The 23,262-nt window shown below is 36.8% G+C and overlaps 1 protein-coding gene across 1 annotated transcript in view; it reads left to right on the plus strand.

The window, feature by feature from the left end:
• LPP (LIM domain containing preferred translocation partner in lipoma) overlaps positions 1-23,262 on the plus strand; it is a 680,107-nt gene that overhangs the window by 408,710 nt on the left and 248,135 nt on the right. The window contains exon 9 of the mRNA XM_008151584.3: positions 11,390-12,079. Coding sequence (XP_008149806.2) covers positions 11,390-12,079 — 690 coding nt within the window. The remainder of the gene's footprint in view (positions 1-11,389; positions 12,080-23,262) is intronic.

Here is a 23,262-nt window from a genome sequence, read left to right on the forward strand (position 1 = left end):
ATATGTTATTTTAAATATATACTCATATATATCTATAGATATAGATATAGATGTAGATGTAGATATAGATATAGATATAGATATAGATATAGATATAGATATAGATGTATAGATATATAAGGATGTATATCTTACTCTGATTCAAAAAGTAATATATGGTTGAGATAGAAACTTTGGAAAACAGGGAGAGAACACAGAACATCCAAAAACCACCTCCTTAAAATAACCTGTTATGAGTTTGAGAATAAATCTTTCTAGCTATATATTTATGTATGTGCATATGAGAGATAGAGAGATGCATATATTAACAGATATAAAACAGTATTTCTTAAAATGATTTTAAAATATATAAAATTCTTGATTTTTAAAATTTCTTCTTTTCTTCCTCCCTTTCTTTCTTCCTTCCCTCCTTCCTTCCTTCCTTCCTTCCTTCCGTCCTTCCTTCCTTCCTTCCTTCCAGTAAAATATTCATAACACAATTCACCATCTTAACCAATTTTTAGAATACAGATCAGTGGCATTAAGTACATTCACATCGGTGTGCAACAGTCACCGCCATTTATCTTCAAAACCTTTTTTTCTTCTGAAAATGAAAATGGATAGCCATTAAATAATTACTCCGCATTTCTCCCTTCTCTCACCCTCTGGTACCTACATTCTACTGTCTTCATGAATTCGGCCATATCAGGCACCTTATATAATTGGAAACATTCAGTGTCTGTTCTTCTGTAACTGGCTTGTTTCATGTTAGCATAATGTTTCAAAGTTCATTCATGTTTTAACATGTGTCAGAATTTCTTGTTTTAAGCTAAATAAGCATTTTGTTTATTCATTCCTCTGTCAAGGGATATTTGGGTTGCTTCTATCTTTTGGCTATTATGAAAAATGCTGCTATGAGCATGAGTGTACAGACATTTGTTTAAGTTTCTGCTTCGGGTTCTTTTGATATATACCTGGAAGTGGAATTTTATGCTTGTTGGTAGTTTTAAAGCTTGTTGGTAGTTTTAAAGCATGTTAATAACATGGTTTTTAATTGTTGCATAGCATTCCATTCTATGAATGTACCATAATTTATTTAAACAATTTCTATGTAATTATTTAAATTTTTATAGTCTTTCATTTATAAAAATGAAATGAACATTTTTAAAAACTAAATATTTATACCATCTGTGGTAATTTATTTAGGCTAAATTTCTAGTAGTAAAATATATGGATTTTTTCATGTTTATGTACATATAATTAAATTAACCCACGGACAGATTGCCCATAAGGAGTTTATAGAAACATGCAAGCATTACCTTGGTTCCTAAATCTAAATTACATAAACATTTTCCTTTGAAGACAGTTGTGGTGACCCTCTCCCATTACTCATAACCGCAGTGTCCAAGTAGGATTCTTTATTCTGCTTTAACGCCAGCACTTAAAAGGTATTTCTCAAGTCCAATTTTAACAAAGAATCATTTGTCCCTTCCTTTTTTAATTTCCAGATTTCACTCTCTGAGTGAATGGATCTAAGATAACTTGTATTTTACATGCCCTAAATGAAAGCTAATTTGTATTAAGAAAGCCCTAAGTGTAAGTGATTCTGTGGTATGTCCAGATTTGAGAAGTACTTCACTAAATGTGTAGTAGTATGTTCATATATTGTGCTCTTAATATGTTAGGTTGTTTTCTAGCTCCTGGAGTCATCTATCAAGTAGATAGTGTGAGTGGCCAAAATCAGTGAAAATTGGATCTATTAGTAATAAACACTGAATTATGGAAGATAATTAATGAGAGGACTCAAGAAGGCAACATTAAGATATTTTTCAGTTAAGTGCTTAGAGAAAACGATGAAGTAATCTTTTATTAAGCAAAAAACAAATATCAAATGAGAAATGCATATCATTACAACTAAAATAAGTAAGCTGTGTTTGCATATTTTTCTTATTGAAGAAACTGAGAAACCAAATCTATCCATTCATTTATCCAGTGATTATTAGGTACCTGCCTGGTATGAATCATTAGAGATGAGAATGAGCTCTTATTGGCCATTAAAACTCATTGCAGATATTCAGGATTTACTCTTGAAATCACTGGATTTTGAATGACATTATGTCTTCTTTTACAAAGGAAAGCATTAGAAGAACAAAAAGCATGTAGGTGGTCTCCTCTTAACCCTGTGCTTCATCCAGCAAGCTCATCTTTTATCTGGGTTATAGAAAGACTTTAATTTGAAGAAAAAGATAGACTCTTCATCATAAGATCAGGAGTAAAATAACAGTACTTTTAAATCTTCTTTGTATCTCTGATGACTAGTCCATCTAGAGAAGTAATGTGACTTTTGCAATGTCACTTTACTCTAAACAGTGGCAAACCTGATTTTTATTTTTCTCCTGCATTCTAGTGCATGACCATTCAATTTCATTGATCATCCTCCTAGGTGATATTTCTGTTTTATGGTGTCCTTAATTTAGAATGGAAGTTGCAAAGAACACCTCACAAACTACATTTGGCCTGCAGAAACCCTCTGTTTAGCTTCCTGGTGTTTGCAACAAAAGTCAGAAGAGGAACACTGGGTTGATATTTCAGCCTTTAGACAGTGTATGAAGTCTTCATTTCTACAGAGTCCCTGTCACTCTTAGTTTCTCAGGTGGCGACAGGAAGATCTGTTATCCCGTTCACTCCATTTTCTTTTTTCCTGGAGAGAAATATTTTTCTGTAGCCATATCCTGATTGCATATCTCCTAAAAATAGGAAAATCATAAATAAACTGAGAAGACCTCTTATTATTATTATGTTTTTATATGTGGTCTATTTCACTCTTTCTTTACCCGAGAGAGAATGTTTTTTTAAAAACCCAAGCAATGGAGCCCCGCTATCTGGATTTGAATCCTGGATTTGCCAGTTGCTTGTACTTAACCTTGGGCTGTGACTTAATTTCTCTATGATTCAGTATCTTCATCTGAAAAATAGAGATAATTATAGTTCCTGTCTCAAGGATGCATGTAAGGATTAAGTATAAATACAAAATGTTTACACAAAGTAAATGCTTTTTAAATGTTTGGTATTATTAAACATTTTTTTCATTACTAAGAGGTATTTTAGTTTGCATTTCCTGCCAGAAGGATACATAGACAAGGTAGATAACTGCAAGTGAAAAATGGACATCAGATTTTTTTCAAATAACTTTAAACAATGGTCCTGAAAGTAAAATTGAAGATGAAATACTCATAATCCTATTTTCTAACAAATCACCATTTTCTTTTCCATATATTATTTATTCCTTTTCCATATGGAAATATCGTATTTTATGTAGCTTCAATTGTATTGCATATAGGATTGCTTTCACATTCTGTACTTTTCATTTGACGTTCTGTATTTTACATTCATATCTAACATCTTAAGTATTTTTCCACGTCGTTATTTAGCTGAAATCGAAATGTAATGAAGGGGCTCTGAGTTTTATGTTGCTGTTTATGTTTAGGGCTTTAGATTTTGTATACTTTCTCCTTCCGTTACCTTAGAAAATTTCCTTTTCAAGTAGAAGTCATGTTTGCTCAATAAACCAAATTTGTATAAAAAATTGAATCAACTAAGAATCCTCTAGTGCAAGGATTTTATTCCCTTTGTCTTACTGTGTTTTTAAAATCTATCTCATTGCCTAAAACATAGCAGAATTTCAATATTTTTATTAAATAAATAATTTGGATTATATTATTAAGCAGTAGATTATTAATCCATTCATAGAGTAAAGTCATAAACTATTTAGAAGGAGATACTAATAAGATTACAATAATTAAGCATGAATTAAATGTATCACAGAGTTTCTTGATTACCAAGTAATAGGAGAAATGAAGCAGCTCATATTTTGTACTTTATAATCTGAAAAGACAAATGCATTTTTCTTGGGAGACTGTTATTCATTAATTAATGCATTCAAATATTTGTTAAACACTTCCACTATGTTCTAAGATATATAAAAAAAAAAAGCCACTGGGAACGCAGAATAAAAGGACAGTCTCTAACCCTATGAAAAGAGAAATACACAACTGTGATTTGTGCAGAAGGGGAGTTGTAAAGAATTTTCCCTATGCCAGAGTATTCAGCAACAGTTCACTGAGGAACCTGATACTCAGGTTGAGACCTAAGGGATTGTTAGGAATTAGCTAGACATAGAAATTAGAGAGAGGTAGAGAAGCACCTGGATAAAGTCCTGATATGGGAGGGGGCTTGGCACACTGGATATGAAAGAAAGTCAGCGTCAGAGAGTGACAAGTCATGTAACTCTCAAGTAGAGACAGGAGAGATAGATTGAGTCTAAATCATCCACTCAGCATTTAAAGACTTGTAAGCAGGAAAGTAATGGGATCATATTTTCATTTGAAATAAATCACTCTAGCTACAGAATGAAGGATTCACTGAGGGGAACAGGAGTAGGTACTGCAATACCAATTTGGATAATGTTGGAACATTCCTAGTAAGAGGTGGTAGTATCTTGGAATAAGGTTGCAGAAGTGGGAATAGTGAAATGTGGGCATATATGAGGGTTATAATATTTTCTATACAGGGAATAGGATCAACAGGATTTAGTTCTTGAATGGGATGTGAAGGAGAGTATCAAGAATAACTCCTAGTCTTGGTATTTGAGCAATACCTGGATGAGAAAAAAAAATCAGAAAAAAAAAGCATGAAAAGTAGATCCAAGGAATATGATGAATAGTTTTCAACATCTTAAGCCTGAAGAGCATATGAGACATCCAGATACTCACATAAAATAATTGAATATTTTGGCTTAACATTCAGAATACAGATAATTTTGGAAACAGAAATTCAAGAGAGTCTTCTTAATGGAAAATTTTTCAGTTGTGGACATGTTCTTGGTGATACTGGAGAGAGAAGAGAATAGGCCCTGTGTCAGATAAAGAGTATAAGTATTCAGTGTCCACTGGGCAGAACATTGTCTAGTGTCATCAGTAATAATTTTACAGAAAGTTTAGAAAAGTACTTTTAGCAGAAAGAGCCTGAATCCTGCTGTCACTGTTGAGCAAACATAGTAGTTTTTGACTATCTATCCCTGGTTTTTCTATTACAAAACATAAATATCTCTGTTTAAGACCATGATAATTTGATTTTTTTATCGCTTACTTTTTGACTTCTTCCCAAGTTGTAAAACATGCAAGTCAATTATCAAAACACCACTTGATTATTTTACTGGAGGTATGGAAAAAGTCTATTCGGAGTATAAGTGAAAAACCATAGAAAGAACTTCAACATACTTCCATGGGAGTCAAGAAAGACATGATAAAAGAACGAGTATTCAATCTGAGGCTTGGAGAATATGCAGGCAACTGTCAGTTAGAAGATGGCTGTGTGGGTTGTATAGAATGGATCCCAGGCTATAGAAGGAGGTTTCGGCTAACAGATATGAGTACAGACATACATGCATGGTCTATTCTAATGTCTATGTGAGGTTAATATTGCTGGAGCGCATGCTGTGAAAAAGTGGATGTGGCCGGAGAGTGAGGCAAGGGCTTCATTGTAAAATCTTTATAAAGTATGTGGAAAATAGAAAAGCAAAGAGTTCAACACAAGGCAGAGTCATTGCCAAATTTGGATCATCAGCCAGCCACAATCAGATGTTCATGTTAGATCATTGTGGCAGTATTAAGGAGGAGAGATAAGAGAGAAGTAAGGTTGGATCTTGGTAATAAGTAGCTCAGGATAATGGTAATGAAGACCATATTTAGTGGAGAGAAGCAAAACTGGAATAAAGTGAGAAATAATCAGGGGTTACATATAGATTAGGTTAGGTTAGATTGTATTAGATTAGATTATGTGTGTGTGTGTGTGTGTGTGTGTGTGTGTGTGTGTGTGTGTGTTTGTACAGGTGGGTTCAGCTATTGGGTGGGCAGGGGTAAGGGAGATGGATGAATGTAAGATGTTATCCTGACTTGGGCTTAAAAGAAGTTGAGGACATGCTTTAAGAAGTAAGCACAAGAGGTGCTCACATAGCCCCTTGTCTGTTCTTGTCTTATGGCCACAACAATTCCACCTTGTAATGAAGGCAGGTTCAACAATTACTGATTACGTATGACCCCTTCCACCACTCCATAAACTTCTAAGGGATAGGGAGACACACACTATTGATCCTGGGATACTCTTCTCCTCCCAGTAGCTTCACAGACCTTTACATGTTGAAAATGTTTAAAACTAATTAATGGAAAAATAACCACATTAAACTACTGCTACATAGATTCAAGTCTCAGAAAAAAAAAACAAACAACACATACACACAGACATGTATTTATATGTTTAATATTTAAATGTACTTGATTTTCAAAATAAAAATGTTAAATCATGATAAAGACTTTAAGGATTCCTGCAAAAACAAAAGAGAAGTAAATGCCAAAAAATACATACTTGGAAACGCCAACTAATCCAATAAGTAGAAAAAACCCACTATGCATTTAATTGACTATGTGGGCCCAGAAAGTGTTGCCACCGCTTTCTTTAACCATGCAGAATATAAATAAATATGCTTTAAAATGATTCCTCTTTTTTACCCCTTCCACCTCAATTGAGGTAAAGAATATAAAATTGAAAAGGAAAAAATATGGCTAAATGTGCTATTTCACACACATAGTTATGATATAGAAAATACTCATAAACATGCCATACACAGCAGAATTCATAATAAAGTTGTGAGAAACCTTCTTATGCCCAGAAGAAAATTTTCTTGATGGGATATTTCCTAGAAGAAAGTACTGGCTCCTGAAATTGTGCCCTGATGCCTTCCTTCAAAGATCTTAGGAATGTTTGAATAATGTGTGTATGCATGTGCACACACACACACAGGTTCCAGTGTAACTGAGTGTATATTTGGTCACCAAAGAGAAAACTATATTTGTGAAAAAGTTGCTTCTAACATTTCAGTTCTACACAAATCCTTTCTTTGTTGTTGTTGACTTTATGAAGGTGATTGATTTTCATTTTCAAAATCTGTCACTTCTGGGGCATCTGTTTTGGGGGCTGACTTCTTACAGCTGCAGCAGAGAGTGCCTGTCACTAGCCCTGTTGCTCAGTCACCATCTCCATTTATAGTTGGGTTTTTTAAGTGTTCCAAACAGGAACTCAGAGTTTCTGCTGATCTTGAGTCATCAAAGAAAAACTTGATTCCTTCCCTTTCATTCAAGTCTTTTATGCTGACATTTTTAAAGAGCAGCATGGTTGACTAGAAAATCCTGACCCTCTTAACTGAATATTGATTTTAGAGTTTCTTCTGGATATACATTTAAATAAGTTTTGAAATGAGAAAACTGCATCTCTTTACATTGCGCACTATTGCGACCACCTTTATGCAGAAGGTAAAGTTCACTCTACCAAGACAAGAATATTCAAGTTGCTTAAATTACAAACGTGAATTGCAAGTCTTCCCCTTCAAAGATTAATATCGAAAAAAAGGGAAACATATAACTCTATTTAACAGCCTCCTATAACTTAGCAGAACTAAATCTAGATTTGCAAAATCCCTAGGAAACAGCAACTGTGACAAATATGTGGGAAAGTTAGCTGTAACAGTCTGGATCCTATAAAAAATAATGGCACATTGAAGCTAGCTTCTCTCTGGGAGTTAATTTACAAAGGCATCCTATAAATAGAAGCACAGAGAAGTAATAGGGACAGACTGATGATCTGGGGTTAGCAGAGTCAGAGTTGCCATCTCTTCTAGGCTCAAGGGCACCAGGGCAGAGAGCACTTATTTGGACCAGGAAAGAGAGATTGTTGTAAAGGGTAATTTCTAGAGAGGATCAGTGACCCTTCCAGGCAACTGGGAACCTCACAGTCAACTTGCCAGAAGATATATGTCCCAATAGTCTATCAATGTTAACAGGGGCATTATTGTTTTCTTGGGTTTGACAATGATGTGTTTTGTCCTCCAACCATCTAATGATAATAGCATGCCCTAGTCACTGTGACAAAAAAAAAAAAAAAAAAAAAAAAGTACCAACTCATTTATAAGGTTTCCCTGGCCAGTAGTTAGTTTTCTCTCTAGTTGACCACCACTGGAAGTGAAATGTTAACCAAATGATGTTAACCAAATGGCCATGGGAATATTTTAATCTTTATCTCTGAATCAACCTAGATCTCCAAAAAGCTCTTCCCCAAACACTAAATATCTGAATCAATAGACTTTTATATGATGGTGGGAGCAAGATAGTTGCACCATTTACAGCCCCATATGCACGTTCCAGGCAAGAAGGGGGAAAAGAGAAAAGTAAGAAGGGATGATGCTTATGTCAAGAGAGCCCTAGTTTTCTCAAAAATGTTTAGTGCACATCTCATTGGCCAGAACCATGTCACATGACAGCTTCTACCTATGGACAAATCAGTATTGGGCAATATATTAAGTGGGCATATTGCTGCCCTGAACAAAATTGAAATTCTTGAGTAATGAAGTAGGGGAGTATGTATGATGAGGAAGCAGTTAGCAGCATCTTTTCCATATGTCTATTATCTCTTGTGGTTTGGTGTTAGTAAATGACAATAGAGTAATATTAAGTTTTGCATCTTCTCTTCCTCTACATATTAGAATTTGCATGGAAATTAATAAACAACAAGATTAGAGTGTGTTCACTTATTTGTTATATCAACAAAAATCTTAATATCTCAGAGCAAAATTAAAAAATTACATCATTTGCATATTTGCAGATCCCTAATAGACTAATACCTGAGGACAAATATTTGGATCTCCAAGCTTTCCCTAACCTTGACTTATCCCCCATCATAATTTTAGCCTCCCATGGTTCAGAAGGAAGGTAATTTCATCTTTGTGTCATTAGGACATTCAGTAAGTATTTCTTTTTGTTTTTAATTTTGTGATAACAAGATAAGGTTATATTTTATTTTTTCAATTACAGTTGACATTGAATATTATATTAGTTTTAAGTATACAGCATCGTGGTTAAACATTCACATAATTTAACAAAGTGACTCACCCCATAAGTCTTGTTACCCACCTAGCACCATATATAATTGCTACAATGTTATTGACTATACTAGAGTCCCGGTGCATGAAAATTCATGCACTGGAGAGGGGGTCCCTCAGCCCAGCCTGCCCCCTCTCACAGTCCGGGAGCCCTCAGGGGCGGGAGGTGACCTGGCGATCAGAGGAAGGCGACACCCCTGTCATACCTCTACTGCTGCCACTGCTGGCAGTGCAAGCCTCAGCTGGCCCTGGTTACCTGTGCCTTGGGCCAACCCTGGGCGACTAGGCAGCTGCCATTGGTGGCTTGTCTGCACCTTGGGGCAGCCCTGGGTGGCTGGGAGGCTGAGGGGACTGGGCTCCACCATCTTGTGGCTGTGGGCACCACCATCTTTGAGGGTGTGGCAGTCAATTAGCATATTCTCTCATTGACTGTGGGTGTTGCCATCTTTGAGGGCATGACAATTAGCATATTCCCTTCTTATTGGCTGTGGGCACCACCATCTTTGAGGGCAGGATAATCAATTAGCATATTATCTCCTTATTGGCTGTGGGTGCCGCCATATTTGAGGGTGGGGCAGGCAATTAACATACCCCCTCCTTATTGGCTGTGGACACCACCATCTTTGAGGGCAGGATAATCAATTAGCATATTATCTCCTTATTGGCTGTGGGTGCCGCCATATTTGAGGGTGGGACAGTCAATTTGCATACCCCCTCCTTATTGGCTGTGGACACCACCATCTTTGTGACAGTGTGAGGGTCAATTAGCATATCCCCTCTTTATTAGATAAGATTCTCTATGCTGTACTTTACATTCCCATGACTATTTTATAACTACAAATTTGTATTTCTTAATCCCTTCACCTTTTTTACCCAGTACCCCAAACCCCCTCCCATCTGCCATCTATCAATTTGTTCTCTGTATCTAGTCTATTTCTGTTTTGTTTTTTTATTTATTTTGTTCTTTAGATTCCAACTATAATTGGAATCATATGATATTTGTCTTTTTCTGACTGACTTCTTTCACTTAGCATGATACCTTCTATGTCCATCTATGTTGTTGCAAATGGTAAGCTTTCAGTCTTTTTTATGTCTGAGTAATATTTATTTGTACAGTAAGTATTTCTGAGTTGAAGGAATGAATTCAACAGACATCGGGAAGATATAAGAGGACGAGGCTGCGTTTCAGTTGTCTTTGGCAAATTACTCTTTGATCTAAAATTTAGCATCTCCTTGGTTGTGCCAGAGTGTTTGTTGCTCTCAACACCCTCTTTGCATTTATTTATTTGTTTATTTATTTATTTATTTACTTACTTACTTACTTTGGTTTCCATTGCCCAGTCCTCCAGCTTTCTTTCTCTGCTACATTCCGTTAGCACTATGGTGACAAAGTTTTGGAGTAATTTGATTAAGATCATGGTATTCAATATATTTTCTTTTGTTGTTAGTGTTTTTGGTGTTATACATATTTAATAAAAACAAACACATTGCCAAATCTAATGTAATGAAGCTACCCTCTATGTTTTATTTTAAGAATATTATAGTTTGCACTGTTATGTTTAATGCTAAAATTTTAGATTAATTTTTGTATATGGTGTAAAGTAAGGATCCAGTTTCATTCTTTTGCATGTGGATAGCCAATTGTCCCCACACTATTTATTGAAGGGACTATTTTCCTCTCATTTTATGGTCTTGGCACTTTTGTAAAAAATAAATTTAACATGCATTCAAAAATTTATTTCTGGATTCTCTATTCTATTTCATTCGTTTATGTATCTGTCTTTATGCTACTACCACACTATTTTGATTATTATAATTGCATAATAAGTTTTGAGATTGGGCAGTTTGAAATCTTCAATTTTGTTTTCATTTGTCAAGAATGTTTGGCTATTCAGAGTTTCTTGTGATTTCATATGAATTTTAGGATGGACTTTTTTATTTTTTGCAAAAAAGGCACGCTTGGGATTTTGAAAAGTATTTATAGCAATAAATCTGTAGACCACTCTGGGAAGTATTAACATTTTAACTATATTGAAGTCTTCCAACCCATGGACTCAGGTGGCTTTCTGTTTATTTGTGTCTTCTTTAATTTATTTAAGCAACGTTTTGTACTTTTCAATATAAAATTACATCTTTTACTTTTTTGGTTAAGTTTATTCCTATGTATTTTTATCTTGATGTTATTGTAAATGGAATTGTTTCCTTGACTTCCTTTACATATTTTCCATTGGTAGTTCACAAAAACACACATGATTTTGTGTTAGTCTTTGAACTCTTATAAGCCAAGAGCCATGCTGTATTTGTATTTTGTGGAGTTAATACAAAAATAATAATTGGAAGTTTTTAATATATTTTTTAAAATTTTCCATTGGCAATAATATCTGTTGTTGTTTTTCTCTTTTTCTTTCTCTCCCTTTTCAGGGCTCTGCCAGTACAACAGCCTCTCCTCCAGTCTCCACCCCTGTCACGGGACACAAGAGAATGGTCATACCAAACCAACCCCCTCTAACAGCAACCAAAAAGTCTACATTGAAACCGCAGCCTGCACCTCAAGCTGGGCCCATCCCTGTGGCTCCAATAGGGACACTAAAACCCCAGCCACAGCCAGTCCCAGCCTCCTACACTACAGCATCCACCCCTTCAAGGCCTACCTTCAACGTGCAGGTGAAGTCAGCCCAGCCCAGCTCACATTACATGGCTGCCCCTTCACCAGGACAATTTTATGGCCCAGGGTCAGGACACCAGGGCTATAACCTTCAACCAGTTCCTGTTTCTGGTCAAGGTCCACCTCCTCCAACACGGGGAGGCATGGATTATACATATAATCCACCCCCAGGCCTTCAACCTGAGTCTGGGTATGGATATGGCCCTAACCAAGGGCGCTATTATGAAGCCTATAGCCCAGCAGGGCCTGTGTATGGGGGCAAAAATGACTCTGATCCTGCCTATGGTCAACAAGGTCACCCCAATACCTGGAAACGGGAACAAGGATACACTCCCTCTGGGACAGGAAACCAGCACCCTACTGGCATGTATCCAGTTGCTGGTCCCAAGAAGACCTATATCACAGATCCTGTTCCAGCCCCCTGTGCACCACCACTGCAGCCAAAGGTAAGATACTCATTGGCATAGTGACAGAAATAAAGGGCTGCCTATCTTAGCCAGCCTTCCCCAGAAAGCAGAGCCTAAGGCAAAAATGTATGTGCTCTTTTAATTTCATTGGAAACTACAATCCCAGGGAAGCATGAGTGAAGTAGGAAAAGAAGGTGATCCTAGTGGGGATATGGGTTTATGTTACCAATATGGCTCTTGTTTAGTACCTATTGCATCTACTTTTTCAATCTTGAAAGATCATCTTCCAAAAGATCATATGAACTCTAGCAACTCAGGGTAATCTTTTTATGGTGGCAAAAAGGGGAAAATAATTTATCTACCAGCTCTTGTCTCCTCTTGAACCAAGCTTCTCTGTGAGTCAGAAACTTCCTCACACTTAGACATCATTTACTTGGGCACCAAACAAATCTGTACCACCCCATGCATTACAGGGACAGGACATCAACAGGTCTGGAGGTGAGAAGTATGCAGGGTAAACATGAGGTAAGCTGCTGCCAGGTTGGTTTTATGAGACCGTGGTCAGAACTCAAGCAAAATTGGTACCAAAGTGGCTGCTAAGACACAGCAAGTGGTCAACAGCCCAGGAGACAGGTGAGGCCAAGGGGATCTAAGGTAATGCAGACACCTTGTCTAATTTCCTTTGGGAAGAGGTTGCTGCAGTATAATGGCACTTGTTTATCGCCCCTTGTCTATCCACATTACAGATCCTGCAAGAAGAATCTCTTACTCTCTTGCCTTTAACTCCATTAGGCAATTAAAAAAATTCTTTATGACAGTTATTTTTTTCATTGTTTTATTTACTTGCAAGCATGTATGCCTTTTAAGTAAACATATTAAGTTCCTTTGAATAATTAAGATATGATATTACACATACCGACTCACCTATAATTTTGATTTTCCATGATTACCTGAACCAGCGTGATGATATGTCCTTTTACCATGACTACAGGAACCAAGGAGAATTACTTGGAAGAAGTGAGATGGATAAACCAAGCTAGCTGTTAGCTATTTGGTTGGAACAGCGGCCTCTTTTCCTTTCATTTACAGCTGGGAGAAATCAGAAATAGTTAGAAGCTGATGGTAATTTGGGGGCAACTTAGGTAGAAGGACTATCTATATATTTTTAATCCTTAACACATTTGACATTGTCAGTTTACAGACATATTCATTCACATTTTCAACATTATAACAAAAATGTCAGGTCCTTGTTCTCCTACAAGTGTGTTTACTAAACCGCTATTTTCAAATGAAAGTATGTGCTCTTCTAATGGTGCTCCAAAATGAATTCTAGGCTCCTTAGAGGAAAAGAACCCCTCTCCGAAAGTGCATCCTTTATATGAATACTCTTTACACGAAAGTGGTCCAGCCATGATCGTTTTCCAACTTAAAAGTTTCCTAGTTTAAATATTAAGTGTTTTGGAAACATTGCTCTTGGAAAACTTTTTTTTTTCTCTAAAATCCCTGTATGAAAATAAATGTCAATAAGTTTGTTGGTGTGTTTGGTTTTTAAATAAAGTTTTTCCAAAATGGCCAACCTGGATAGCCTTGCCCTTTGTTAACATTACAGTGTATTGACATTAGTCCTACCTGGTCCCCAGAGCAAGCAGACCAGAAAACAATTGCATTATTCAACTTTATCTCATATTAGTGCAACTGCAATAAATTCCCCTATGGAAGAGTAAAAGTTTAGGTTGGGATCACTGACACTAACATTTAAGCTCAAATAGCATAAATGCAGTTTTGCTCCATCCAAAGCAACCTGACTTCAGATGGCTGAGTGATGGTCCTAATGGAAAGTGATAGGCCCAAAGTTGTTTTAAGATCCTATCACCCTCACCTGGGGGAAGCAGACTTGAGACAGAGCAAACATATGTCTAGCTGGAGGGAATAATCTTGTGAGAAGTGGTAAGCTAGTCTTTAAGTTTCGGTTTTCCCATCATGTCACTGGGCACTCTGGAAAGCCCCTCTTCATTCAACATTGGAACCAATCTAGTGGTGCAGGAAAAGAATCAACACCCAGTGCATGGCCTGGATCTAAGATGCTGGGTCCAGCCACATCACTAGCATTTGGACTTGGTCAATCTTACTCAGGGTGATGGAATGAACTTTCATTAATGAACACTCACCAGGAAGCATGAAATTTTATTTTCCTTCTTTTTGTAATTATTCAGGATGATCTATTATTATGGTTTCTGGATATCAGTGAATCCCATGTCATTTAATTTTTTTGTTTAAATATTTGTTTTTCAACAGTGTCATGTGTTTGAACATTACATTGTGCATTTTAAAAATGTGAAATCAAATCATGTACTTTTCTTTGCAATTATTAAGGAGAGTGGTTAGAGGTTGACATTTAGCCATCTGTCTATGTTTGGGGATAGAAGAAGGAGTCTGATGAGGCTACAGATATATTCTGTGTTGTGGGGGCACTAGTGACAGAGGGGATGGGCTCTTTCACAGTTAGTCTTTGAGCAGAACACTGCTCCTATTCAATGGCACCTGTGCACAGAGGACCTTATTGTCCCACTATTGACTCTGTTTAGCTTAGTGGTGTGACTACTGGCTGGAAAAATGAGCTCCCACGTCTAATCCCAGTTCCTCCTGTGACATTCCTCTTTCAGCTTGAGGAAAGCCTCTAGACCTCTTTATGTCACACTTCTATCCTGGGTAATATGGAATATCATCTTCTCTAATTAATTAATTAATGATTGCAGAGGGCTTGGAAATTTCCAAAGACTGAATAATTGCTAAGTGAGGACTGTTCACTTTTCACTGGCTTTCCTTTCTTTCCAATTTTCCCTCACTGATGGAAAACTTACCTTCATGCCTTACAATAATAATCTTTTGTTATGTTGAGACAATTCTGAGGAATTTGGCCTTTAACTCATTAAGGAATTTTTTTAATGAAAGAAATAAATCTCCCCTGTACTTGAGATGAGCTGCTTTAATTTTCCTACATCATAGAGCAGTTTAAAAGAAGAGGAAGAGGAGGGTAAGGAAAAAGGCAAGAAAAAAAAAAAAAAAAAAGACAAGAGAAAAATGAAAAAGAGATGAAGAAAGGAAGGAGACACAATCCGAAACTGCGAGACTTAGGGTATCATGATTAGATTTGTGTTCCTGTGTGCTGAGCAGTGAATTTGCATGCCACAGTAGACCATAATGTGTTTCCTGCACCATCTGAGCTGAGTTCCTTGAAAAATATTGTTATAAGCAAGGCTTTATAAGGGAGAAATGTTTCCTTCTCACAGATAATCCTCTTAAAGAAATAGAGGAAACTTTTCTCTTTGCTCTTTTACTAGTATAAAAGCTAATATCTGCATGTTGTTGTGTGATCCATGGAATTCTTGTCCTATGCATTATCTTCACGTTCCTGAGATGGGTGTTTTCTCCAATATTCAGAAAGTGGGTTAGATGGAAGTCCCAGAGCCAGGAGCTGAGGCCAGTCATCACTCTTAGGTCCAAAGTGGCAGGGCAGCTCTGGCACCCACTTTCTTGTCTTAAACCTAATCTATAGCAGCCTATGGTCAGGTAAAAAGACAGCAATTTGCCCCATATTGTGTCAAAGGCACTGATGCTGTGCACCCCAGAAAAGTCTAGAGGCCCATCTAATGTGGGGATTAGGTTAACTTCTGAAATCATCTATTATTAAAATGTCCTTGAAAAATCTTTCAGGAAGGTGATACCTTGGAGAACACAAACTACCTTTAAATAAACCTAACAAAGTTGTTGTTGTTAGCTCTTTCAGACTTAATACAGATCACAGCTCTTCATTTACTTGTTGAAACAGGGGATATTTCATAGGTCAGAGATGAATGTCAAGGTAATGAAATGCCTGGGGTCAATGTTAAAGAGTCCCTAAAACCTGTAATTCATTAAGATTAAGAAAATCTTTGAGAATGTTGATATAGTAGCATTTCAGATATTCCAGGAATATTAAAGTGTTTAACTCTGTGTGTGTATGTGGAACTTACACTAGAGGCCTGGTGCATGGATTTGTGCAACCGTGGGATCCCTTGGCCTGGCCTGCGGAATCGGGCTGAAACCAGCTCTCCAACATCCCCTGAGGGTTCCTGGATTGCAAGAAGGTGCAGGCCAGGCTGAGGGACCTCACCAGTTCATGATCAGGGCTGGGGAGGGACCGAGGGGAGGCTCCAAGGCGTGTCCAGCCTGTCTCACCCAGTCCCAATCGGCCAGACCCCAGCAGCAAGCTAATCTACAGGTCAGAGTGTCTGCCCCTGGTGGTCAATGCATGTCATAGCAACTGGTTGAACGGTCAGACACTTAGTATATTAGGCTTTTATTATATAGGAGATATATACATATATATATGGTATATTGCAAAGAATTGGTTGTACTTTGAAGAGAACTATCTTTATGTTAATTTATGTGCTGAGTCTCTCTCAATTTTGGGATTAGACAAAGAAAAAGGAAGAGATGTAAGGACAAGGAGAAGGATGGATGTGGATATATGCCTCAGAGCAATTGACAGTGCCTGTACTAGTGTGGAGATGATAATACTTGAGGAAGCTGGTGACAGTAATATTAGTAATTACTTTTATTCAGGGCTTCTTGGTTTCCATAGTGCTTTGTGAACCTCACAAAATCCATCTGCATTAAGCACAGATGTTTCTGTCTCTCTTGTGCTAATGAGGGTTCCGAAGCTCAGTGATGAGAGCCACTGAACTAAGATCGTATTTCTAGTTTTTGGGAGAGCCACAACTCTAAGCCAGGTCTTCTGAAAGTTGTCCTCATGCTTCCCCCCTGGAAAACCATGGATCCGGGCATCACTCACCATGGCCCACGTCGCAAGCAGACATTTAAATGATCTCTGGCATTGTCATGCAATGCCATGAGATCAACAGTTGGAGGGGAAGCACCCATTAAATCCCTGTCAGGCACCCAGGCTTGAGGCCTCAGGGCTGTGCTTCCTCTTCCTCATCATTCATGTGCAGTTTGTTCCAAGGTTCTTTCTCATTTCCCAATATCTCAAATCTATTTTCTTATCTAAATCCCCTAGTGGCTGTCCTAGTTCAGTTCTCATTTCTCACCTGCACTCTTGAAATGTCCTCTTAATGGGTGTCTCCACCTCTGATCTCTCTCCACACCTATTCATTCTACAAATGCTACCAGATTAATATTGCTACAGCACAGCTCTGCCTTGGTCATTAATTGCCTTTTTAAAATTTTTCAGAAGTCCCCAGCCACTTGTGGAGTAAGTTGAAACACCAGCCTGGATTTCCAGTTTTATCTTACTTTTTTAAGTATCTGGGCTTCCAGCTAAGAATTTATATTCCTAGTTTCTCATCTCTAATTTTGGTCAAGGAGTTCTTTGTGGAATACCTCCTCAGACCTCCCCAAAATAAATAAATATTTGCACATTCAAATGTGATCCAGTAAGACCGAACTAAAGTTCCCATCTCTCTTGTGAAACTTTTTCCTCTTCCTAAAAGCAAGTTGCACTTTACCCTCTCTTGTAGATGTCTTCATACTTTTCATTATACTAGAATCAATTATATATCTGACTTCCACCAACCTATGCCTCAACATGTATTAGACTTGTAGATTTATATGATAGAGATGGTATCTGAACAACCCTGGTTCCCCCAGAACAACTAACACAGTGCATAATGCATTCAACATGAAGATGCTTGAAGAAACTTCCTATGTCCTCCTAAAATAAGAAGTAAGCAAAATGCCAAAACTGAAATCTATTTTACCAAATCAGTTAAGATGACCTCAATAACACAAGTATTGTCACATCGGTAATTCAGTACCCACAGTAGCAAGACAATGTCTCAGGTTCACTGATGCTCTAACATTTTACTTTCCTTCTGGGATACATGTGTTTATGTGTATGTTGTATGTACACAAGGGACTTGTCAAATGTCCATGAAATTTGTGAATTCCTATTTTAATCAACTTTTTGAGTTTTAATTTATATACAATAACGTGTTCATTTTAAGTGTATAAGGCAGGAAACTTTTGACTGTCTGTGCCTGTGAAATCACTACCACAATCAAGATAGAGCACATTTCAATGATCCCCAGTGCTCCATGGTGCCCTGTTGTAGTCAGGGCCCTTTACCCTCAGCCTTAGTCAATCATTCTGTTTTCTAATATTGATCATTTGGTTCCTTTCCTGAATTTTATAAACTTGGAATCATACAGTATATATTCTCCTTCTTTTATTCAATATAATTTTTTTGAGATTAACCTGTTATTGTATGTGTCATTGGTTCATCCATTTTCATTGCTAGATAATGCTGCATTTTATGGATATATACTACTTTTTGTTTATTCTCTGGATTTAAGGGATTTGTGATTTTTTTATTTTTCCATTTTTATTTATGAATGAAGCTGCTATGAGCATTCAGGTACATGTCTTTGTACATACATAGTTTGCATTTCTCTTGGATAAATAACTAGGAGTGGAACTGCTGGGTCGTATAGTAACTATTTAACATCCTAAGAAACGGTTTTCCTAAATGTACCAGTTTACATTGTCACCATCAGTGTGTGAGATGTCTACTTGCACCCAATCGTGGTATTGTCACTCTTCTTAATTTTAGCTTTTTCATGCTGCATATATCTATCTCCCTGTGGCTTATAGTTGCATCCTTCTTCTGACTAATGATCTGGAGCACTCATTATTCATTCACTTATTGGACATTCTTATATCTTTTTTTGTGAAATGTCATCAAATTTTTAGCCCATTTTAAATTTGGATTATTTTTTTATTGACTTGTTAGAGTACATTATACTATATTCTGAGTAAGAGTTCTTAGATATATTCATTGCCAATATTTCTTCCTAGGCTGTGAATTGACTTCCATTTTCGTAATGTTGTTTTCTGAAGAGCAGACATGTTTAATCTAATGAAGCTCAATTTTTCACTTTCATCATCTATATTTTGTGCTTTTTGTTTCTTTAGCTCTGTTTGTCTCCTCATGGTCACACACATTTTACTCTATGCTTTATTTTAACTGTATAACACTACAAATTAGAGTTATGGTTCACTTCAGTTTAAGGTCACTTATTCCCATTGGGATATCTAGTTCTTTCAGCATGAAAATTTATTGATAAGGCTCTTTTTTTCCCCATTAAATTACCTAAACACCTTTAACAAAAATCAATTGACCATATATGTGTGGATCTATCTGGACTCTCTCTATTCTCTTCCATTACCTCATTTATTTGTTCCTCAGCCAATGCCCTATTATCTTGATCACTGAAATTTATACCAGGTTTGAAGTCAGGCAGTGTCCATTTTCCATCTTTGTTCTTTCTGAAGTGTTTTGATTATTCTACATCCTTTCCAATTTCATATAAATTTTAGCATCTGCTTGCTACTTTCCACAAAATAACCTGCTATGATTTTGATTAAGACTTCATTGATTGTATAAATCAATTTTTAAAAAGCTGAAATCTTAACAATATTGAGACTTCCAAACCATGAACATGGTATATCTCTCATTTTATTTATGTTTTCATTAATTTCTCTCAAAATGTTATTTTAACTTTGAATAGATGTTGTTAAATGATCCCTAAGCATTTTACATTTTGGATGTATTGTAAATGCTATTTTTAAATTCAGTTTTGCAATTGTTTACCATTAGTATATGGAAATTTAATTAATTTTTAATAATGACCTTGTATCTTATGACTTACTAAATTTAATAGTTTTCCTAGTTTTTTTTTTTTTTTAACTATTAGGCTTTTCTACCTAATCATTTCATCTGATAAAGCTTGTTGAGTCAGTTGCTCATTGCCTTTATGGATAAGTCTATCCATCAACTTTCTATGTTTGGTTCCCAAAAATTTGAAGGATGTAAATTGGGAAAAATAATAATAAACCTTAACTCTTCACTTCTCTAGACCAGCCTAGTGAAACTAGAAGGTACCTTCACAATCATTAGGTTATAAACCCTCAAATTTACAGATGAGAAAACCAAGGCCTGAAGAGTTATAGTTAGTAAGTGGTAGATTTGATTAGAAAATTAACACTTCTTCCTATACCATAATTCCTCTCTACGTTTATTCAAGACCAGTGAGATCAGAAGTAGTAAAGGATCTTTAAAAGTTATAATAACTGTTACCAAAAGGAGCTTATCCCTTAACTTAAGTAAAGCCTCTTGATAATAGAAAAGGCCAACATTCTATGATCCTTGTACTGTTTCACAGTTGCCCCTGTGAAAGGACTAGTTCTTAGGGCATATTTGATTTTGTCTAAGATCGTAATTTCTTCTTTTCATAATTTTAAGAGTTACTTTCAAGATGGATGTCCTAATACACTAGGATGTCTGTGAATATTTATTCATTTTACTCATCTAGCCATTTACATAGATTTAGATATTTAAAAATATCCCAAGCCCCTAACCTTCCTAGAAAACTAAAGGAATGATTCTAGCAAAATGTAACTTTTTGTGTTTACAGAGAGAACTTACTTCAATTTACAAGTGTTTTGCTTTGGTTTTATTTCAGTTCTATAACAAAACAACCACCCAACTCCAGCATATGTCCCTTTAAGCACCTAATTTCCTTCTTGGCCATCTGCAAACACTCAGACTGTCCTATTTCAAAGGAGAGCCTGTAGTTGTTCTCTTTCCCAGCAGACAAAGAAACTTGATCATTATTGATGTATTATGATTAGTGGTGAATATAAAAATGGAGAAAGATTTTACACACAGAGTATTAGGAAGTATCTCATAGTGAAAGTCAAATACTTGACTTTCCAAAAGTGCCATTGTCCCATAAATAAACATTTACTTGTTATTTTAGCTCTTTGGTTTTCTGGAATATAGAAAAACCAACTTTTAGATATACTCTTAGCATATAATATGGTGCTTGTTCTAGTTCATCCTTGAAATTCAGAGAACATTCTTCAGAACATACAATTACAATTTAGTTTTTTGTTTTGTTTTGTTTTGTTTTGTTTTGATTGCATAAGGATACTTCCTAAATAGCATTTTTAAATATATATGAATAATATGTAACATTTTTATCACATCTTACAAAATTCTCAAAGCTTTTATGTATCTGGGCAACTCTATAACATGTCCAGAGGCAACTTGCCTATTGTCCTATCAATAAGAGACACCAGAGGAGGATGAGAACTTAGGTCTTTTGACTTCCAGTCAAAAGAACTTAGGTCTTTTGACTCTTCTTTCCATTCCATGACACTTGCCTCCATTGCATGTGTTAGCTCATTGAACAGTTCTCTAGTTTAAAGAATAAAACATTACAGTTGAATTTCTGGGACATCACTTATATTTAATACTAGAGGCCCAGTGCATGAATTCCTGCATGGGTGGGGTCCAGCCACCTGGTCCCAATCAGGGCAGATCGGGGCTGGGCTTGTCAGGAGGAGGAGACTACAGGAGGTTGGCTGGCAGGCCCTGCCCCTGGTTGGGTGGGGGTGATTGGGGTCAGGACTGGCCATAGGGAGAGGTTGTGAGTGGAGGGCCGGCTGTCCCTGTCCCTGATTGGTATGGGGGGCCATAAGGGGCAGAGCTGGCTGGGAGGAGGAGCCACGGGCTGATAGGGGTGGTGGGTGCTGATTGGGAGCTGTGCAGGGGGAGGGGCTGCAGGACATTGGCTGGCTGGCCCCGCCCCATATTGGAGTAGTGGGGGGCGATCAGTGGAGGGGCCACAGGAGGTTGGCTGCCAGCCCTACCCCCAGATCAGGCAGTTTATTGGCTGTAATGAGCATCATAGCAGCCTGTCGTTCTGGTCATTACAGCGTTCCAGTTGCTGGCTTTATATATATATATATAGATTATTTGAAACCCAAGATTTATTCAACATTTTATCAAGAGTTCAAGAGTCAAGGAGTTATAATTATACAATTATACCCTAAATATAAGTTCAAGGTAATAGGTCTCCTTCCTGTGTATTTTTTATGTACTTGTAGGAGTAAAGGGTATAAGTGTAATAGTTGCATTTTTTATGGATTTGTTAGGTGTTACTTGATTTTCATGGTGCCTACATGCAATCATTTTTTTTTAATTTGCCAAAAGTTACTACAAAGATATTCATAATTTCTATTAGAGGAACCTCATTTGTAATCCAGCGCATCCAAAGAACACAAAGTATTAGTTAAGCAGAATGTCTAGGACAGCTGAAGCTGATCATTCCTGCAGAGATAGGAAAATTGCTAATGACCAGTAGGGATCTGGAGAAGAGTTCAGGAAGGCAGGCTAGTTTCCTCAATGATATTTTATTGAAACACAACCATGCTGTCTTGCTTATGTATAACCTGTGGCTGCTTTCACACTACAACAATAAAGTGAAGAAGTTGCTATAGAGTCGGTATGTTTTTGAAACCCTAAAACATTCTCTGCATGCTCCTTTACAGAAAAAGTTTACCCACCCTTTACCTAAAATATGGGAAGGACTTTGCAAAACTCAGATTCTCCTTAAAATTGCTTGAATATTTCCTCAGCTATTCTTTTCCTCTCCAGGTGATCCTGATTTGTGAGCTGAAGGTTTTCGCAACAGTCATTAGGAATTTGAGTTAAATATCAAAACCCAAAATTAACCTGCTTCTTTCAGAAGGGTACATACATACTGTTTCTCCCAGCCTGGTAAACTCATATGCAGTCTGTATGGATTACAAGATTTATTTCTAATAACTCATTGGAGAAGCTTGATCATTCACCCAACCCTTCCAAAATTTTCCCTCTGAAATTTTTCTCACTGCACTTTTCTTTCCTTTTACGATAAAGTTCACCTTATTGGATATTTTAAATATGTAACAACATTATTGAGCTATAATTCACATACAATGGAATTAACCCATGTAGAATGTACATTTTTTCCCCCAGTACATTTATGGAGTGTACAACCACCATCAGGATTTCCTGGCCTCAGAAAGAAATCCCATCCATACCCATTAACAGTCACTCCCATTGCCCTCCAATCCTCCGGGGCTTTCTGAATTTGTAGTCTTCCAGTCCTTTCATTTTCACCTTTGAAGTCTATTTAAATCGGATCATTTCTCACCACAGCTCCTGGTCCAAGGCCCATCCCATCTTGTTGGGTCATAGCTGCCTCTCAGTGCTCTGCTCTTTTACCCGTGTCCCGCTTTATTTCATTTTCCCTGTAATATTTATCACATCTCACATGTATTTCAATGATATTTTTTCGTTTCTCTCCCCCTAGAATGTGTCATGGAAGTAGAGA

The sequence above is a fragment of the Eptesicus fuscus genome, chromosome 3 (assembly GCF_027574615.1).
Source record: "Eptesicus fuscus isolate TK198812 chromosome 3, DD_ASM_mEF_20220401, whole genome shotgun sequence".
In the NCBI taxonomy this organism is placed as follows: domain Eukaryota; kingdom Metazoa; phylum Chordata; class Mammalia; order Chiroptera; family Vespertilionidae; genus Eptesicus; species Eptesicus fuscus.